Source organism: Nelumbo lutea, chromosome 4 (genome assembly GCF_056320005.1).
Source record: "Nelumbo lutea isolate HS-2025 chromosome 4, American lotus-T2T, whole genome shotgun sequence".
Taxonomy (NCBI): domain Eukaryota; kingdom Viridiplantae; phylum Streptophyta; class Magnoliopsida; order Proteales; family Nelumbonaceae; genus Nelumbo; species Nelumbo lutea.
This window is the reverse complement of record NC_142687.1, coordinates 22,723,502-22,742,248: the sequence shown is the minus strand read 5'-3', so window position 1 is coordinate 22,742,248 and position 18,747 is coordinate 22,723,502. Positions and strand designations below refer to the sequence as shown.

General features: G+C 38.5%; 1 protein-coding gene across 1 annotated transcript; it reads right to left on the bottom strand.

Annotated features, from left to right (window-relative positions):
* Nucleotides 1–3,119: 3,119 nt before the first annotated feature.
* LOC148854581 (rhamnogalacturonan I rhamnosyltransferase 1-like) lies at nucleotides 3,120–8,278 on the bottom strand. Its single transcript, XM_088984325.1, has 8 exons — nucleotides 6,709–8,278; nucleotides 5,869–5,936; nucleotides 5,655–5,743; nucleotides 5,329–5,494; nucleotides 4,910–5,199; nucleotides 4,623–4,827; nucleotides 4,366–4,523; nucleotides 3,120–3,832 (listed from the first exon to the last, which is right to left on the bottom strand). The coding sequence occupies exons 1-8, from the start codon at nucleotides 7,031–7,033 to the stop codon at nucleotides 3,586–3,588; spliced, it is 1,548 nt and encodes a 515-aa protein (XP_088840451.1). The 5' UTR covers nucleotides 7,034–8,278; the 3' UTR covers nucleotides 3,120–3,585.
* Between the last annotated feature and the right edge of the window lie 10,469 nt (nucleotides 8,279–18,747).

Here is an 18,747-nt window from a genome sequence, read left to right as displayed (position 1 = left end):
AACAAAAAAACACCCAAAAAATCCTACTTATCCATAAGAATCATCACACATACAATGCAGCCAAAAAAACACCCAAAATATTTCAGTCAAATATTCATTCAAAAAAAACCAAAAAACAACACCAAACATGGAAGATGTTCATTTGGGTGAACCAACCTTCGTTTGTCGGCGTTTTGACAGTGGCTTGTCGTTGTTAAACTCACTCAAGACCGATTTGAGAACACACCAAAGAGGGGAGTTTCAAGCATTAATAAAATCCAGAAAATTAGTTCAAGTCGACCAAGGAATGCATAAATTGGTAGTCATTGGCAAAATTACTGGTTTGTTGGTCGTTTCTTCTCACCGTTGGTCATCACCGATCACAAACCAAGTATCGTGCATCACCCCCTACATGTTTGGAGTTCAAATGGAAGAAGAGAGAAGAAAACCCTCACGTGGGAGTAGTTTAGGAATTAAAAATATTAGGGACTGTATCGTCCCATGTCATTCGAATAAACACTTCTCCAATAAGTGTTGAAAAAAAAACTAATCTCATGTCACTTTTTCTATAAGTACTTCTTAAAAAATATATATTTATTGGTGACTTCTTTTAGCAAACATGCATAAGCACTTAATTACCACTTAATTTGTGATTCTAACACTAGGGCTATTCACAAATAAGTCCAAACCAAACAACTCAACCCGATCCAACCCAAGTTGACCAGTTTTTCTTCACTATCGGTTGGTTTTGGGTTGCAAGGATGAGTAAACCAATAATTTGGTTTGATTTCGGTTTTCATGTGTGAAAATTGAAACCGAACCGAACTGAGTTATCTAAAAAATATCTATTAAATATAGATATTTTAGTTTTAAATAATAAATATATATCTGAAAAAATATATATTTTGAAATATATCAGACATATATTTCTAGAAATTAGATTATATATAATCTGATATATTTCTATATATGTTTTGGTTTTAAATATATATTTCCAGAAAATATATTCTGAAATATTATATATAATATTAACACTTTGACTTCAAGTGCACTGTACAAGCTTGGAGTCGATTGAAATCCAAACCGACTCAAACCAACCAAGTCGATTTTACTTAATAGATGATCACTTTCGGTTTGATCTATAGGTAATCCGACCAGGTCAGGTCAGTTGAAAAAAATACTAGTTAACCAATCCAACCTAACCCATGAACAGCCTACCCAACACTTGTAGTAAAATCAAATAAGGCATAAATTAATTAATTAATTAAATTTATTGGATTGGATTAAAAGGACACTTGACCGTATTCAATTATATTGAAGTTGTTACATTTTCCAGCAATTTTATCATTGAAGAGGAATAATGATTAGCACTTAGTAGTACAATGCATTGCACGGTTGCGTTGCACCCTAAACTAGCCTAAGATTCTCTCAAACATTGCCAACCTGGGGCTTGTTTGTTATGTTAGTGACATTGAACCCTGGAGGACACCAGCAAATATGAGTTATATTTGGCCAGCCGCATCTGCAAATGGTCCAACCTCCACAATCGATTAACCCCAGATTGCGAGCAGGTTTGTAAGGCAGATCCATCCAAAGACAGATTCGACGAGCCATCAAGCAGCACCGTCAAACATCACTTTCCTTATCGTGACTCGTGAGAAACTGGGTCCTCTTGTCCACAGTTTTGTGTTTTAGAAGGTCTCCCATCTTGGCTAAATGGAAGCTTGTACTCTACGGAATATAGATAACTCTCCAACTAAGTGATTGTTTGGCACCGGTGCGATTTTCTAGTTATTCGTTTTCACTAAAGTCTGAAGTGGCCGCAACAATACATCAGCAAATAAACTGAATCGGAATCGTGTGAAAATTGTGTTTGGCACTGTGTTTTCCGAGAAATGGTCAGAAAATGTTTTTGCCTCAGAATTCCCAATTTCACCTTTTTCAGTGAAAAGTGGAAATACTGTTTTAACATTTCTTGAATCAGCCCACGGATTCAAAAACGCAATCCGACGTGGTTCTAGGTGTAATCCAACTCGGATAATAATTGATTCAGGGTCTTCTTCTATCTTCCATCGGCATGAAAACGGGAGTTATTCCTCAGGGTCTTCTTGCTGTTTTCTTCGCCAAAACATAGTTCCTTGCTGTTATTCTTCAGAAATCGTCGGTTCCGATTTGCTGTTTTCTTCTTATCGTTGTATTCCCGATTGACTGTTTTCTTCTCTCTCCTCCCGTTCTACACCAACTATACCATTTTTTCTGGGTATTTTGATACTGTTGAATTAGAATAATTTTGTACAGCATATGCACATGGGTTGGATGGGATGAGACAAGGAAATGCTACAAAGAAAAGCCATGCTCCCAAATGCGCTTTTTAGAAAAAGTTGTTTCTTCCTGATGTGGCATGAAACAGAACCAAATGAGATTTTCTGAGAAAAGGTCATGAAGCAATTTTCTAAGAATAAAATATCGCTTGAAAATTGCACTGGTGTCAAACACTTATTATGTGTTTGGTATTGTTTATGTTTATTGAATAAATATTTGTACTTTATTTGTTAATAAAACCAAAAAATACAATAATTGCAACCATTTATAATAACCGGGCACCTCTAGGCACCACTTCAGCCTAACAGTGAATAAATGCGTGAAAATAATTTCTATAACTGGCTAACATACACATAAACCAAAGTTTACTTTTTACATTTTTGATGTATGTAAAATAGCAGGAGAGAATGAAAAAAACGTTTACTGAATAAATGTAAAGGGTATCAAACATCACGTAAATGATTCCATAGTCGCTAATTCTACACCATTGAAAAACATATCTAATTAGTTGCTAAAGTAGATTGAATCCACCATTCCACCATTAGAGCATTCGGCATGAATGAAAGTAGAGTAGGTTGCCGGCCAGAATAGAAAAAAAAAAAAAAAAGGCAAAACAATTAAAATACAAAAAGGACGTTGGCGCGGTGGCGGTAGTTGATAATAGTCATGAACAAGACCCAAAAAACACATAGACACATCAACAAGGCTTCACTTGAAGAGCAACTCGGGGCAATCTTCTAAGTTCCAACCGAACAAGATATGTATGTTTGACGAAATTTGTGGTCAGAAACTGATCAATGGCACACAAGACTCAAAAGTATGGCAAATCTTTTTGGTGAAGGCTTTTTTAATTCGCATCCAATGGACAATCAAATAAACAAACAGAGAAGATTCATCATTCATGGGAAGAAAAGGGACCCAACCTTCACGGAGTCCCCCCAATTCCAATAAACTGAATCTCTATTTCAATCCCCGTTTGTTGTACATTACAGCTGATGTGATATTTGTCCTGCAATAGCAGGAATCGTTCTCTATACAAGAATTGTATTATTTGTAAATATAAAAAAGATATATAAATACCATCCAGCAACTTCCCAATAAACCTTCCCTGGGGGGGGGGGGGGGGCATCCCCCCAATCCGAAATCATCTCTCTGCCCTTTCTTTCCTTAGACCAGAATCCTTCCCGCGCTTTTCTACCTCTGTAGGGAAATGCATCATTTTGTCTGTTAAGGATAGCGATGAGGGATATTTGACAGCCAAACAGATAAATCTTTGGCGTAATCTCATGCACTACTCAATAGCTCATCTGAATGTCCCAAACACTCCTGCGGGTTGGCATAGAAATAATCCTCTTCTTTGGGTCTGTCTGGAATCACCACTCTTCTAGTTGGACTCCCCATGCGATTTTCATGTGCTTCCTTCACTAAAGAGGAGAACTTGTTCCAATCCAGTAGCCCATCATTGTATTGATCTATCAGATCTACTAGAAGCTTTCTGTCCAATAGAATTGTCTTCTTGAATCCAAGGAATCTGAAAAGAATTAAAAACAACAAAAAATTTATCTCGTAGAAAACAACAGGCTTGTTTTATTAAACCTCAAGTTATGCAGACTGGGATATCACACTCACCCCGAGGCAATTTTCAACTTACGTTTGCACCTAACAATGTTTTGTATTCTGCTAACATACAAATAAGAAAATAACAGAAGCATCTGCTTTGCTACTGTGCATGGTTCTGTAAGTGCAGCACTATAGGTTCCTATCTTACATAACCCAGTGCGGGATTAAATTCAAGAAAATTATCCTGATGTGGGGAGCTTAAGATAGGTTATGCATCAATTCTTCTATTCTTAGGACTTGGCTGGGGTGGCTATTTAATCTGATTCAATCTGGCTCAATTGACACTATTAGACTCCCTCCTTAGCTGATTACAACCAAAACAAGTAACTTCATCCAAGGTTAAGTTCATTAAACTCAGTCTATTTGTTTTCTACGAGTTCATACTAATTCCAAAGCCTGAAAATAGAACTAGGTTCGCAAACTAAATCATATGGATTATAGTACCTGCGATGCCCTTCAACAACTTTAGCCATGTTTCCATCATATGTAGGAATGAAGATATCACTCTCCAGTGAGACTAGATAATCCAATGCCGCCATCTGAGATGAGTGGTTCTGGAAAAATCTAAGATCTGGGGGTTCCAATAATGTTTCTTTTCTCACCTGTTCGAAATCTAATGCAGTTAGTAGCAAAAAAAAAAAAAAAAAAGAAGGGTGTCCACTGAATTCAAGGACTTCATTTTTCTGCTTCCATCTACTGACCAGATTTGGATAAGCCTCAGCCAGACTTTCCATTCTCTTTTGTCCTCCATATATTTCTCCGGCAGCAATAAATATTTGGAAATTACGATCAATATCCAATGCCTTCAACACTAGAGCAGTTTCTTCAGGTGTCAAAGGGCACAAACCATCTTTTCTTTTCAGATCAGAATCTATGACTTTTTCCTTCCACCATGGATAAGCATATCTGACAAGAGGGCTTTGGTCGTTAAAGGAATGGCAGACAGCCTAATATTTTTCATAGAAAAGAATAAATCTTAGTATCTTACCGCATTCTCGTCAACTCTTCCACCTCTTCATCGTTGCAACCTTGAGTACAGCCCGAGAATGCCAGCATATCCATTTCATATCTGAGGTGAAGGACTAGGAAAGGGCCCTTTTGCCTTAGAAGCTTAATAACCCGTCTTCCCAGCTCCTCTATCTGAGAAGTGAATCGTAGAGCACTGAAATTTACTCGACAGCGCAACCTCTGAATCTCTAGAGGCAACCCATTATTAGCAAGGCGAGCATCAGTTCTATTTAAATGCAAGATCTTGTACTTTTGTATGAGAGGGAGGATCTGCTTACAAAAAAAATCAGAAAATTAGTTGTACTTTTTATTCTTTATTTTCATAAAAGAATTAGTTGCACAGTTGTAAACCATAACTAACAATGCAAAACAAAATGTTAAGTTGAAAAGAGAACAGACCTGATTAACATAGTATGAAAGGTTAGACCAACTAATAGGCGGCATGGAATAGACCATTCCAAGTTCTGCTCTTCTCTTCAGCCTGGGTGGTAACTCTTTCAATACCCGAACCTCATCCCTCAAGGATGTTATGAAATGTTCCACATCAAATATGTCTTCAAACTCACTGTGATATCAACAAGCAATGAATATTGTTAAGAACTTGGGGAGCACAGCATGATTCATAACAAATTCACCTACAGAAATACTTCATCCCTATAATTAAATGACAATGCAATAAACAGGGTTCATAAATTTAAATGAACTGGGGAAGAAAATCGACCCACCTGGGATCAGCCCAGAAAGAGGTTTTGTCTAGCTCAGGGACAATGAGTGTAACATTTAGATGTCTTGCAATTGTAACCATGTCACAGATCTGTAGAGCAAATCAAAAGTAAAACAATCAGAAGGGAAACACAGCAATAAAGGATGAGTTAGAATATCCACCATGAAGAAAATGCAAGGGCATGAAAAATGCAAAATAAATGGCTAACCACTCACCGCTGCTCTCATCTGATTAAGTCCACCATTGCATGAAACCATCAGGTAACCATTGTTCTTATAAACCCCTGTAACAAGGCCCAAATTATGTTTAATGTCAAGAAACAAAACCTCTAAGAGTTACCAAATGAAAAACAAATCATAACAAGGAAGATGCCAAATGGATCAGCACAACCTCAATTGAGTCTGATGAGCATCAACAAAGGCAAATATCAAACTGAAACAAGTCAACTATTATAAGTAAGAAAATTGAAAGGAAAGACCTGACCATAGGAATGAAAGTAACAAGCATGGATTTCATGCCATAATCAGTGACTGAATGATAATTTTCCTACTATAATGAAGATAAAGCCCCATCTATCGAATTTGAACACTTAAGAACATGAGAAGCACCACAGGAGAAGATAAAATAATCACTTTAGGAAATCCCCAATAAAAAAAAAAAAAGAAAATTTACCAATAGCGCACAGACAAAGAAGGAATGTGACACCTAAATTAAATTTTCAAGACAGAGTGTTCAAGTGGACTGGAGACATTACCAACTTGATAAGCTTCTCAACTTACCAAAGTCAAGAGGAGAGCCAAGTCTCCAAAAAAAAAAAAAAAGAATCTGTAATACGGGGTTCAGTCCTAAATGAAAATTAGATTTCCATTCAATTGATATGCTTTAGTTACTGTATAAATCTCAGGGGAAAATACTGGTTTTGTTTAACAATAAAATGTGGATACATTTTAATCTAAATAACCTAAAGAGCAACACTATCGGCCATCAATCGAAAGAAAAACAGAACGAACTAAAGATGGTGAGAATGAATGAAATTGTTAGGTTTGGGAACTCACTTTTGGGAGGAAGGACAACTTTCGCTGGAGCAGAAGACAATTTGACGGATAAAGCGGAATCCGAAGGCGTAAAGCGAGACGGCCATCCCTTCAACACCCTCGGCCCCCACATCTCCCCCAATGCTGTCAACTGTACAACGCAAGTCCAGAGCAACACGGTAGTCGTCGCCCGAATCAACCAGAGTTTCATACGAGACCGGGGAACCATTGAACTCTTCAATTTTTCAACTTTACTCTCCCCCAGATACTTGAAGGCCATCTGCCACCTTTTCTCCTTCTCCACTCTAAAATCAGACTTCTTCTCAGATTTCTCCAGCCTGCACATCCTGATACCGACCCCTGCGACTCTTATCTTCCCCCATACAGACGTCGAAGTTGAACTCTTTCACTCCATCAGAAAAATGGGTTCTGATAAGAATTCTCGGACGACACAGCACCAATGTGGTAATCGACAGAGGGGCCAGCTGGAATTGAGGGACAGTAGGAGAGAAATTTTTGTAGATAGAACTAGCCCCCTTCTCTTTGATTTCTGATCTAATTATCTTAAATCGAGACAAAGGGAACAACTGAGTTGGTGAATACACGGTTAGCAGTTAGAGATGAAGCCCTCTCTTTAGGAAGAGATGATTCTTCACACTAACATAACTCAAGCCCAAAACGCCTTGAAACTGTAAAATTTCCTCGATTCCGATCTATGTAGCATTAAAATATTAGAACAAATAGTTCAACTATCTATAATTAATCTCAAGAACCCCACAAGGTCGCTATCCACCCCGAATCTTTTTACTCCCGAAAATGATAAACGAATTCAGAACAAAACTAAATTAAATCAGAACCTATTCCAACCAATACCCCACCTAAATCCTAAGAAACAATCCTGTAAAAGAGAAGACAAAGTCCCTACTATCTATCAACTCAAATCTCTCCCGAGTCCCCTCTCAAAGCTCAGAAACATCAGAGCTCACCCAATGATTCCTCTCTCAAAATGTGCCTCAAATCACAAACATAACTCATACATTTCCATAAAAACCAAAATTCTCACTTGGATCTCCAACAGAAAAGAAATCCTAACCGAACCTGACCTCTCCCAAATATACAGATAAGATAACAAAGTGCCTCCCGAATCCCGATCTCCTTCTTTACAAAGAATTCCTTTCCAATCAGATAGAGGGAAGTTCCGGCGCCGATCTGATAAACCGCTCCGTTGCGTAAATTCGATTTCGTCGAGCAGATCCCGGCGAGAATCACCGGAAACTTTGATTTAAATCGCCGGTCAAAGAAAGAACAGAGAGAGAAATGCCGCAGATATAAATTCGGCGTCGGTGATGTCTATACGCAAAGAAGATGAGGAGTCGTACAGCATGGGATAATCCCCTTGCCCTCCCCCTTTACTTTTAACTAGGGTTAATTCTTTCCCCTCTCCCGATCTCCTCCCTTTAGTATCCTCTGTCCAACCATGGTCAAATGCTACTGCGAATAAATACAGGCTCGCAGCTCTCTCTCTCTCTCTCTCTCTCTCTCTCTCTCTCGCGCGCGCGCCTCGCTGGGTATATCCAGACTCCAGTCGGGCCCTGGGACCCACACGGTCCTTTTGCCCCCACATATGTCACAACACAACCTTCCGACCTTTAAACACGTGGCACTCGAAAAATACCTCAACATCACAGTAGACAAATATAGTACACGCCGTTAGATTCAGGAATTATGATCTGGGACTCACTCCGGTGAGTCATCCGTCGACCGTCGGACGCCGACAAAATATCGCGATATTTGTCGGTTACGGGTTTATTTGGATGTGAGAAAGAAAGATCCGAAATTCCGGATTGAGGATGATGAATGGACCCATTTTGGAGTTTGGTTGGGGAGAGATGACATTTTGCAGAGATATCGTGAGAATTGACTGGAAGGATGTCCGTTAGGATGTCGGTTGCGCCGTTAGATGGAAGTGAAATAGTGCAATGTGTCAGAAGGAGCACAACGGTCGAGTAAATGAAGAACCCAAAAATAACGGGGCTGTCAGAATCTGGAGTGATTGAGGACGGATGACGGATGACGATGACGGTTTCATTTTCCTTCAACAGGCCGAAGCCGAACGGATGAATGGAGATTGGAGAAGAAGAATTAAGGAAGAGGGGACTGAGACCGACTGAGGTTGAGGGTAGTCCTGTCATATTACATCCAAAGTACTTTGATGGAGAATTAAGGAAGCACCACCTACTACCAAAATTCCAATAAGTTGTTTTGTTGTATTGTATGAATGAAGAGGGGAAACAACCGACGGTTACAGAAGTAGTTAGATGGTTAAAAAAACAGAGTTGGACGACGGTTTTAACTTCTTTTCCTTCAAAACTGAACCACAACAGCCGTTTGCTCGAACCACGGTTCAGATTATGAAAGCATATTCGTATTGTTGAATGTGGTATGGTATTAATGAAGCATGTGGTTAGATGGATGATTAGGTGAAAAGGCAAGTTACATATAGAATAATGAAACTGGAAAGGTTGGAGATCTTATAAGGCAATTTTCCTCCTCTGTGTTTGTGATTTTTTTTTTTTTATATGGGTGTAAATGTGTAATTGGATGGATGGATGAAAGGGTGGATTTGAGTCAAATATATAGCTATTCAATTTCAGCTTCAATGGTTCATCTTCAAATTATTTTGCGATTTGAGTGGTTGTGTTCAAAATTTTATATTTTCAAAACATTTACCATTTATTTTAACCCAAATTCAGTTTTAAGGTTGGTTCCACCAAGGCTAATTCATCATGATTCTAATAGGATAAACTCCTAGACCCTAAAACTAATTTGGGTGGAAGTTGGTTTCAAAAATTTAGAATTAGACCCTATCCCGTAACAGATTGCATAAGGTCTGCTCAAGGCTGGTTCTATTTGGTTCCAAGTAGAACTTGTCCATTTGCTCACCCCTTAATTCAAATTCAGATCCGGACTCGATTTGAAATTTGAGCTAGAAATATGAACTTGAAATTCGCTTAACTCAAATGCTCATATGATTTAGAACTTGGTTCTGTTGAAGCTTGATAATGAGCCAAATTTATATAAAAAATAAAAAATTAAAAATTGTAAATATCAAAAAAGTAAAATATTATAGATAATGTAAGTTTGATTAAATTTGTGAGCTTCATTGCACTCGACCTTAACTTGAAAGTCAGTTTGGATTAAACTGAATTAAAAATGTTTCATGAGCCAAATTTGAAAAAGTAGGTACATGATTGCATGTTTGCCCAATGAAATATGAAAACTGTTTCCTCTTTTTTTTTTTTTTTTGCAAAAAGAAAAGAAAAAAAACTTATATTAAGCCTTTAAACATTGTTACATCCCATCCATACCATTAGAATATTTCTCTTGGGGTGGAATGGTGTTAAGGTAGAATGTGAAAGGGATTAGATTGCAATGTGCCAACCAACGGGTTAATAAGGTGTCTTGTTGATCGTAGTCGAGATTTGAGATTGAATCTCGCCTGCACTTGGTTGAGGGATGGGCTACCCTCGTTGTGCAGCTCTTGAAAACAAAGGGATTAGATATTTAGATTAGAAGTTGGACACCTGGAATCGAGTTTGTCGGCAGAGAAAATAAATTGGTGGATGTTTTGAATATAATGTAGTGATGGAAGCGATTTCAGTTGAGGTAGCAAAATTAGACAATTGCCAAAATCTGACGAGTACTTAGTGATCTCAAATCTCTCTCAATCTAACTTGGTGATCCACAGGTTCTGAAAATGTAGGGATGGTTTTGCTTATAATTTTCAGGTTTGTCTTGGATTGGGCACGCCTATCATATCATATGCTCCTTTTAATTAATTGTTATTGTTATCATGTTATGGTCCTCGAGCTCACTCCTATCACAATCTTCTCTGATTTTATTTTGAAGTCGATCTTGAATTCTTTTTGGGTTGGTGAGACGTCTTTTTTAGTTAATAGGTAATTGAGATTGAGGTTTGATATGATAATCGACTATTCTGGGGAAGGGTGGGGTGCTTGTTTTGGGGCTGCCACCGACCCCCCCTCCTCCCCTAGCCCTTTTCTTTGACAACAATGTTGAGTTGCTACCAACAGATCCCGACTCCTCCCCTGATTCGATTAAAAATTGATTGAGGAGAGTCAGAGTCTCAGAGAGTGTACTTGTGCTGGGACCCTAGCTGTAGCTATAGGTTGCCGTTTTCATCGTTTCAGATTCACAGATGATGTCTCTCTCTTCTACTCCCTTAGTCCCTCCCATTCGCACCAATACTACTACTGGTTTACTATTACTCTATTACACACAGAGAAAGAAACACAAGTGTGCAATAACACATGTTTCAGAACTCGGATCGAGGGATTTGAAAATGAATAATTTTGGACATTTAATAGTGAATATGATGAATCGGGCATTCTTGAGTTGAATGATCCAAAATCCAAATAAAAGGAAACTTCGTTAAAACGCTGCTATTAAAAATAAGATTGGCGGGGGTGGCTACCGTGGCTTCAGCCTTCAGACTGACTTGCTAAACCAAGTAAAAAGTTAAAAGAAAAGACAGATGTGAAGAGAAAAGAGCCAAAAACCGTAAATGCAGTGTTTGTCTTTCCTGTTTTTTTGTAATGACTATGAGTTGTAACATGTGCAGAGGCCAGAGTGGGGTTTACGTCATTCTACAAGAGCACCATACAGTATCTAGCTTCACACCACTCCCATTGCCCCAAACATCTCTCTCTCTCTCTAGATCTTTGGATTATTGGGTTTGAGATCTCATAGTCATAGAAGTTTGAACTCTCTCAGTCAGTCGTGGATTTCAAGATCTCCACCAATTAAAAATGGGCCTCCCCAAATAAAAGCAAAATAAAAGTAGCCATGACTAAGCAATAAATGCATTAGTGTATTTTGTTACTATATATACAATCTCTCAAGTCTTATCTTGCTTTGTCCATTAAATATTCATAAGATTAAAGACACAATAAAAAAATTACACGTCTGTCTTGGTGAAGTTTAATACCCCTCATGGTTCATTGGTGGATGACCCCATATACACCCTGGAGAGTGTAGAGAGTAGAGATTGTTGTGTGTAGGCCTATGGGACAAGTAGGGTCTCAGGGTTTGTGCTATTGGTTTTTTATCGTTTCCAAATTTTCCAATGGCCCATGGGCCATCTGGTGATAAATAACAAGACCTATCAATTATCCTGCGTTTCTATCGCTTACAATTTGTGATGAAATCCAACCCTGTACCGCTGTACGTACATGATGATAATCCTTCCAAACTTTGAGCAGTGAATGAAACCGACTTCTAATAGGAGCTGGGCCCCCAGAATTATATACATGATAATGGACCACAACTATGGATCCCAGGTAGAGCATCCATGATCCATCTTATGTACTACTAGATGCAACCTATAATTCTGCAATCAGGTGCCTGTTTTTGGGTTATCTAAAATTAAATAAAATAAAATTAGGCGCTTTTTGAATTGGATTTTGCTTCTTAACATTGGGCTCTAAGGGAACCAAAAATGAGCCAAAAACATAATAATCTAGTGCCAAACGCAACTTAAAAAATAAGTGGCGCAGTGGCAAATAAAATAATAAATTGAAAGCATTCATTCACTAATTAACAGCCCACCGCTCGGTATAAGGTAATACGTATCAAGTGGGCTTTTACCTAATTTGTCGGTTCTTGCATACTTCTGCCATTATAAAGATTCGGAATGCAAGGATACTTCGCAATTCCCTGTAAAACTTATATAATAATATCAGCAGCACCCGTAAAAGACAATTTAATGCTTTTTTTTTCAAACCCTAAAAATTCATCCTGTCTGACAGGGGAGACCCCTTTTCTTTGCTCTTTGCTCTTTACTCTGGTGGCGACAAACAAACTTCAATGTAATATCTTCATTAGTGGGATACTTTCTTTATGACAATTTAATGACCATTTAACACCCTACGATTTCATACAATGGGGAGGTTTGGAACCGTGGCTGTTTTAAAAAAAAATGGTGTCATGTCAAATCTATATGGGCATTTGTTAAAACGTCCATGTATCTCATTGTTTGGTTCAGTCGATTATTAAAAATTGGGTATGTTTTAAAAGTTGGAATTCCATCGATAATTTGACGTTTCATGCATCGGTGAATCATTTCCCTAATGATTGACTGATATGTATTCTATATAGTGCTTACCTGTCAATACATATATGAAAAATGATGATGAAAATCACCTTATCAAACAGTATAGTATTGCTCACTGCCCATATAAAGGTGTTTTTTTGTAAAAAATAAGTCTTAAATACATGGGCGTTTTATTTTAAAAATCGGTTCAAAAATCACCCATGCTTCCAAACACCATGAATATCAATATCTACAAGTCAAACTTATACAAATAGTGAACTGATGATACAATTAAAATCAACTATGCTACTCCAGCACCAGCACCAAAGAGAAAATAAAAATATATTAGAAGGGAGACCACCACCCTGCCAACCCATTTACTTTTCATCTCTCTCACCATTCTATTCAAGTATGGAAAATGGGAACATGTCCCAAGAAAATGTAACCGTACCACTTGAGGGAGAAAGAAAAAGGTACTATAATAATATGAAAACAATACATTGTTGAAGACTCCAATCATGTATCTTGTCTAGACATAACTACTGACATAATGTATGAACAATTAAGAAGAGATCCATGCGAGGAACGGGATGTTATAAAGATGCCCATTTTCTATAGGGGAGGGATTATATATTATTATTATTATTACTAAGAAACTGAATTGTTTGAGTGGCCCTAATTAAATTGTTTATTATGGGTCAATTTAAATATCCCCAATCAATTGAGGGGTAGCGCGGTTGGTGCGTTGGACGATTTGTTCACTTAAAAGGGTAACAACTATTAAGGGAGTGTTAGGCAGTGATTAATATTAAAAATAATTAAATAGTCTCATGTTTGTTTTTTGATTTATTTTCTAATTAAAAGGAAAAGATAAAATTTTAAGGGTATTAAAATTAATACATTCATAGTAGATTTGTTCATAGACTGGGTAGCCCGACGCCCAGCCCGGCTCCCGGATAGGTTTGAACAAACACTTGAGCCTGTGGGTTTGACCTCGGGCCTAAAAGTCCGAGCCCGACTATGTTGTGGGCCGGGCTCGGGATTTGTTAAAAAAGCTCGGCCTGGCCCGACCTATAGGTTAGACCTAAAAACCCTAATATCCTAACCCCTCTTCTCATTCATCTCTTTCTTGTCTAAGCTAGTTAGCCAAACCTCTTCTCAGTTTTTACAATGACTCACAACCTCACACTCTCAAGCAAACATAGAACTACTGAACATTCACCGGCACAACCAGTAAACTCCGGTAGACCGGTGTAAGTTCTCTCTCTCTCTCTCGTTCCTCTTCTCACTTCTTCTCTCTCAAAATCTTAGACACGAACTCAGGCATCGGCGAGGCGGTAAACACAAGCATCGGTGGCAGCGGCGACTCTCTCTCTCTCTCTCTCTTAGATGCAAACTCAGCACCGGTGAACACAGTCACCGGTGGTGAGTCATTTCTTTTGTTAGGTCAAGCTTCAGACTTTTTATTAGGGCCGAGCTAGGGCCCATGTTGTAGGCCCGTTTGTCAGGTCAGGCTCTGGCTCAGGCCTAACAAAATTCTGTTTATGAAGACTAAAAGCTTAGCCCAAGCCTAGCCCCGCCCATGAATAGGTCTAATTGAAAGAGAATAAGCAGACATAGTCAAGTTGTTTCAAGTTACTAATGGATCTTCTACGGTCCTACCCACAAACTTTTCTCACATCCCATCCCTACCCACAAGGCCACAAGGCCCACAACTCCACAAGACACTATCCCCATGTATTGAAAGCATCTCTCCATGAATAACAAGGGAGATATTCCCAATACATACTAGTAATGTCCTACTTGTAGGTAAGGTTGCAACTTGGGCCGGGTTAGCCTAAACCCAAACCTAAGTCTTTGGGTTGGGTTGTGTTTGGTTGATGCTCGAGTTAGGGTTAGGGTTGAAACTTATGAACCCAACTTTATTTTGGGTTGGGTTAAGGTTGATCTCTTGGGCAACCCGACTCTATAGTACATATCATATATAAATATATGTTATATATATGATCATATATCGATTTGTTTAGATGCATGATAGTTGAATAGTCACTACCACATACTATCATTTATTTCATTTAAGATAATCACTTCACTTAATCCTAATTGGAAATACTAAAACCTTAATAACATATTTTATGTTGTCTAAATATTTTATTCTTAATCTCTTCTCTGTTGTTTGCCACCCATAGCTTGTTGCCTATAAAAGATCTATTATAAGTCATCACAAATTATAGTCATTTCAAACACTTTTTTTCTAAACTTCGTACTTAAAGAACCAATAAAAATATCAACAAACAAATCTAATAAAACATAGGAATAATATATGTAATGAAAGTTGAGTATCTAATAAGAAGTTCTACAAGATTTTAAGGGATGGGAAGAAGATTGGGTTGGGCCCAACTCGAAATTGACTTTGGATTGGGTTGGGTTAGGGTTGAAGGAATTTAGTTATGGTTAGGGTTGGATAGATTGGGTTGGGTTGGTTAGAGTCAGGGTTAGGGTTAGGGTTGGAGGTTTATAACCCGGCCCGACTTGCAGCCCTACTTGTAGGGTTGTAGAAAGAATTTGTGGGCAGGAGATCCAATATATAACTAATGCAGTTGTAATCTAAGAAAAGAAAATCTATTACAGCGGTTCCTTATAAATCTATCTTCCCTTTTTCTTCATATCTTTATTATTTTGTTTCTCCATTTCTAAACCACCTCTCTCTCTCTCTCTCTCTCAAGGAGCTATACAACGGGGGTAGCCCATTCCCCAAAGGCCCAAAACCATACCCCGTCAAGATAAAACAAATAACTGTTACTGCGTCCATGCATCTATATATGCAGTAATTACAACATAAACAGATAAAACAAAGGGATAAGTGGACTGCGTTCAATGATGAATGATCTTCCACTTTCCCAACTCCGTCAAGAGATCTGATTTCTTTGCAACTAATGTAGCTTATCGTACATTAACAAAACCATACTATTTTTATAGTGAATTTTCTTTTATTTTTTCTTTAAAATGCAAATGCCCGAAGGCTAATCCATCCAACATTTACTCAGTTAAATCTGATCCCAGAAAATGGGTGCTAGTGCTACAGACCAGTAAAATGGTGAAAAACAAGACAGAGCATGTTTGACAAGTCTATGACTATGAGCAGCCGGCTTACAATTCCGGAGAGCAAAGGTAACTGAATAGTCTTAAAGAGTGCAGACTAAGCTGCTATTGGAATAGCAATAGCACGTGCAAAATGAATGCCTGATTTATTAGTAGCAGTGGCATTAGACCTGTTCATGGACTGGCCAGGCTTTTGCTCTTTATTAACATAAATTTTTCAGGCCCGAGTCCAAAGCTCGATTTGGGAGTTTGAGCTTGGGTGTCCTCTGAGGATTGAGAGAATTGTGCTAAGTTTGCCGATTCCTAAGAGTCTGAGAGTGAGAATAGAAACTGAGTAAGTGAGAAGATAGAAGATGACAATAGTGCCGGTCAAAGAGAGAGAGAGAAAAAGAGAGCTCACCGCTCGAGAAAGAGAGAGAGAGAGAGAGAGAGAGAGAGATGATCTAGATCTGGTGGTGCCAGTCGCCGATGCCTGAGTTCGTAGAATGAAAACGGTGTGCCTGGGTTCTAGTGGCACCGACTGGAAAGAGAACTGAGAAGATAAAAGACATAGTTCTAAAAAGAGAGAGAATTGAGAATGAGAAGAAAGAAGATGAAAACGGTGCCAACTAGAGAGAGAGAGAGGCGATCTAGATCTGGTAGCGCCAGCCGCCGGTGCCTGAGTTCGTAGAATGAAAACGGCATGTCTGGGTTCTGGTGGCACCGACTGGAGAGAGAACTGAGAAGATAAAAGACAGTTCTAAAAAGAGAGAGAACTGAGAATGAGAAAAAAGAAGATGAAAACGGTGCCAACTAGAGAGAGAGAGAGAGATGATTAGCTCTGGTGGCGTCGGCCGCCAGTGCCTGAGTTCGCTGGTGCAACTAGGTTCGCCAGTTCTAAGAGTTGAGAGGGAGAAATGAGTGCCGCTTCTGAGAGTGAGAGTGAGAAAGGAGAATGAAAAGAAAAGTATTTAAAGTTAGGGTTAGGCAATTTAGGAAAAGTTAGGTCGGACTGAGCTATTTTAACAAATCCCAAGCCTAACCTATAAAATAGTCAGACTTTTAGGCCCAAGGTCAAACCCACAGGCTAAAACACATGCTTAAGCCCATCCCGGGGCCGGGCTGGGCCGGACTGGCCCATTGGACTACCCGGCCCATGAACATGTCTAACTGATATCATCAAAATTGATTTTTACACTACCTCTTGATAAGTTGGTAGTGGGCTCCAAATGGGGGCTATGTAGTGGGGCCGGGTCACTATACTATTCTCATTTGATTTGACGATAATAAATAAAGAATGATCTATGGATAGTATTAGAATACAACTGCCGGTCAACACGAGCCACTCTTTAAGTTTATATGATGATCTCGGGGGATTGAACTTTGATCTTTGAAAATGAATGAGGGCATTTGGTGCAAGCCAAATTAAATGTGCCTAAAAATATAGCCATAGGATTCCATTCTGGTAGACTTCGCTCTAGGCTCTAGCTATGAATGAGGTCCAAAGCTAATGGAGGAATCAAACCACGCCAACCTGGAAAATGGGCCGTGCAGGAAATGGTCAAATGCATCTGTATCTGACTCGCACAAATGGCATATATCGCTGCAGAAACGAAGAATTCTGTTGAGTTTACTTCAGGTGGGGTGGGTAAAGCATTTTGAATCAGCCGCCAAATGGAGACAAGTAATTTAGGACCGTCATTCTTAAGACTCCAGAATGGCGCCAAGTGTTGAAAAACCAGGATGCGCAGAGGTTCTGCCGCTGCAGTATAGTGCCCATGACGTGTCACTTTCCAAACTAATTTGTCTTGCATTGCATTGTGTTGGACACCGAAGGAAACCGAATGGAGAAAATAGCAAGATTTTTAAAACCGAATCCCATAACGAACCATTCAGGGTCCAGTTCTCGGATTGAATGGTTCGACGCTCGAACAAAAATTGGCCCACTATAACAAAAAAAATTTAAAAATATATAAAAAATAAAAAATAGTCAAAATTAATGGACAATTTGAACGGTTCCACCACTTGATTTAGTAGTTTCTTGATCAAATCAACGATTTTTAACCAAAATAAAAGTTCTGACATTAAATAGAATCGGTCAAATGACTGGTTCCCAATTTTTCCGATCCAATCACAGTAGGTTCTGACATAAAAAATATTGAAATACTGACCACAGTAGCTTCCTTTATTGTCATATACTGTACAACATAATGCAGGTTCTACTTATTCGAGAATGCATGTCATCCAATAAAACAACCCAAAACAAACATCCAATAACAGAACTGGAACTACATATATAGAACCCTAGCTGTTGGCAAATTTCCACTAATTTCTTCATAAACAAGAGACTAATTTCTTCACTAATTTCACAAATTTTAACTGCCTGAAAACTTATACGTACACGTATACATGTGAACATGTATGCATATATGGGATTATATGTTTTTCCAGGTGAGATGCATGGGGGTACAAATGCATCCATGTACATTTTTATATATCAAGGCACATGCATCAATAAGCTACCAGCTTGCTTTCTGTCATGCAATGAAGGCCTTGACTAGCATTGAAGAAGGTGTAATATTTTTTACTTATATATATGGGTCAGTCAATTGGGAAAATGACGAAGGTGCACCCACAGAAATAAAAGTCTATGTCCACAGGCCGAAGCCTAAGAAGGCTGCCATTGAAGCCCAAGGCCCATGAAATTGAGGTTGTCCCAATAAGGCCAGCTTGAAGATTTCAAACATATATTGAATATCTTTACTATGTTGTTCTCCAAATTAGCTTGTAGGAACCTCAAGATTTACCAAAATAATTACAAGCTTGACAAAATGTTTTCAGTAGTATTTTTTTATCGACCTTGTATG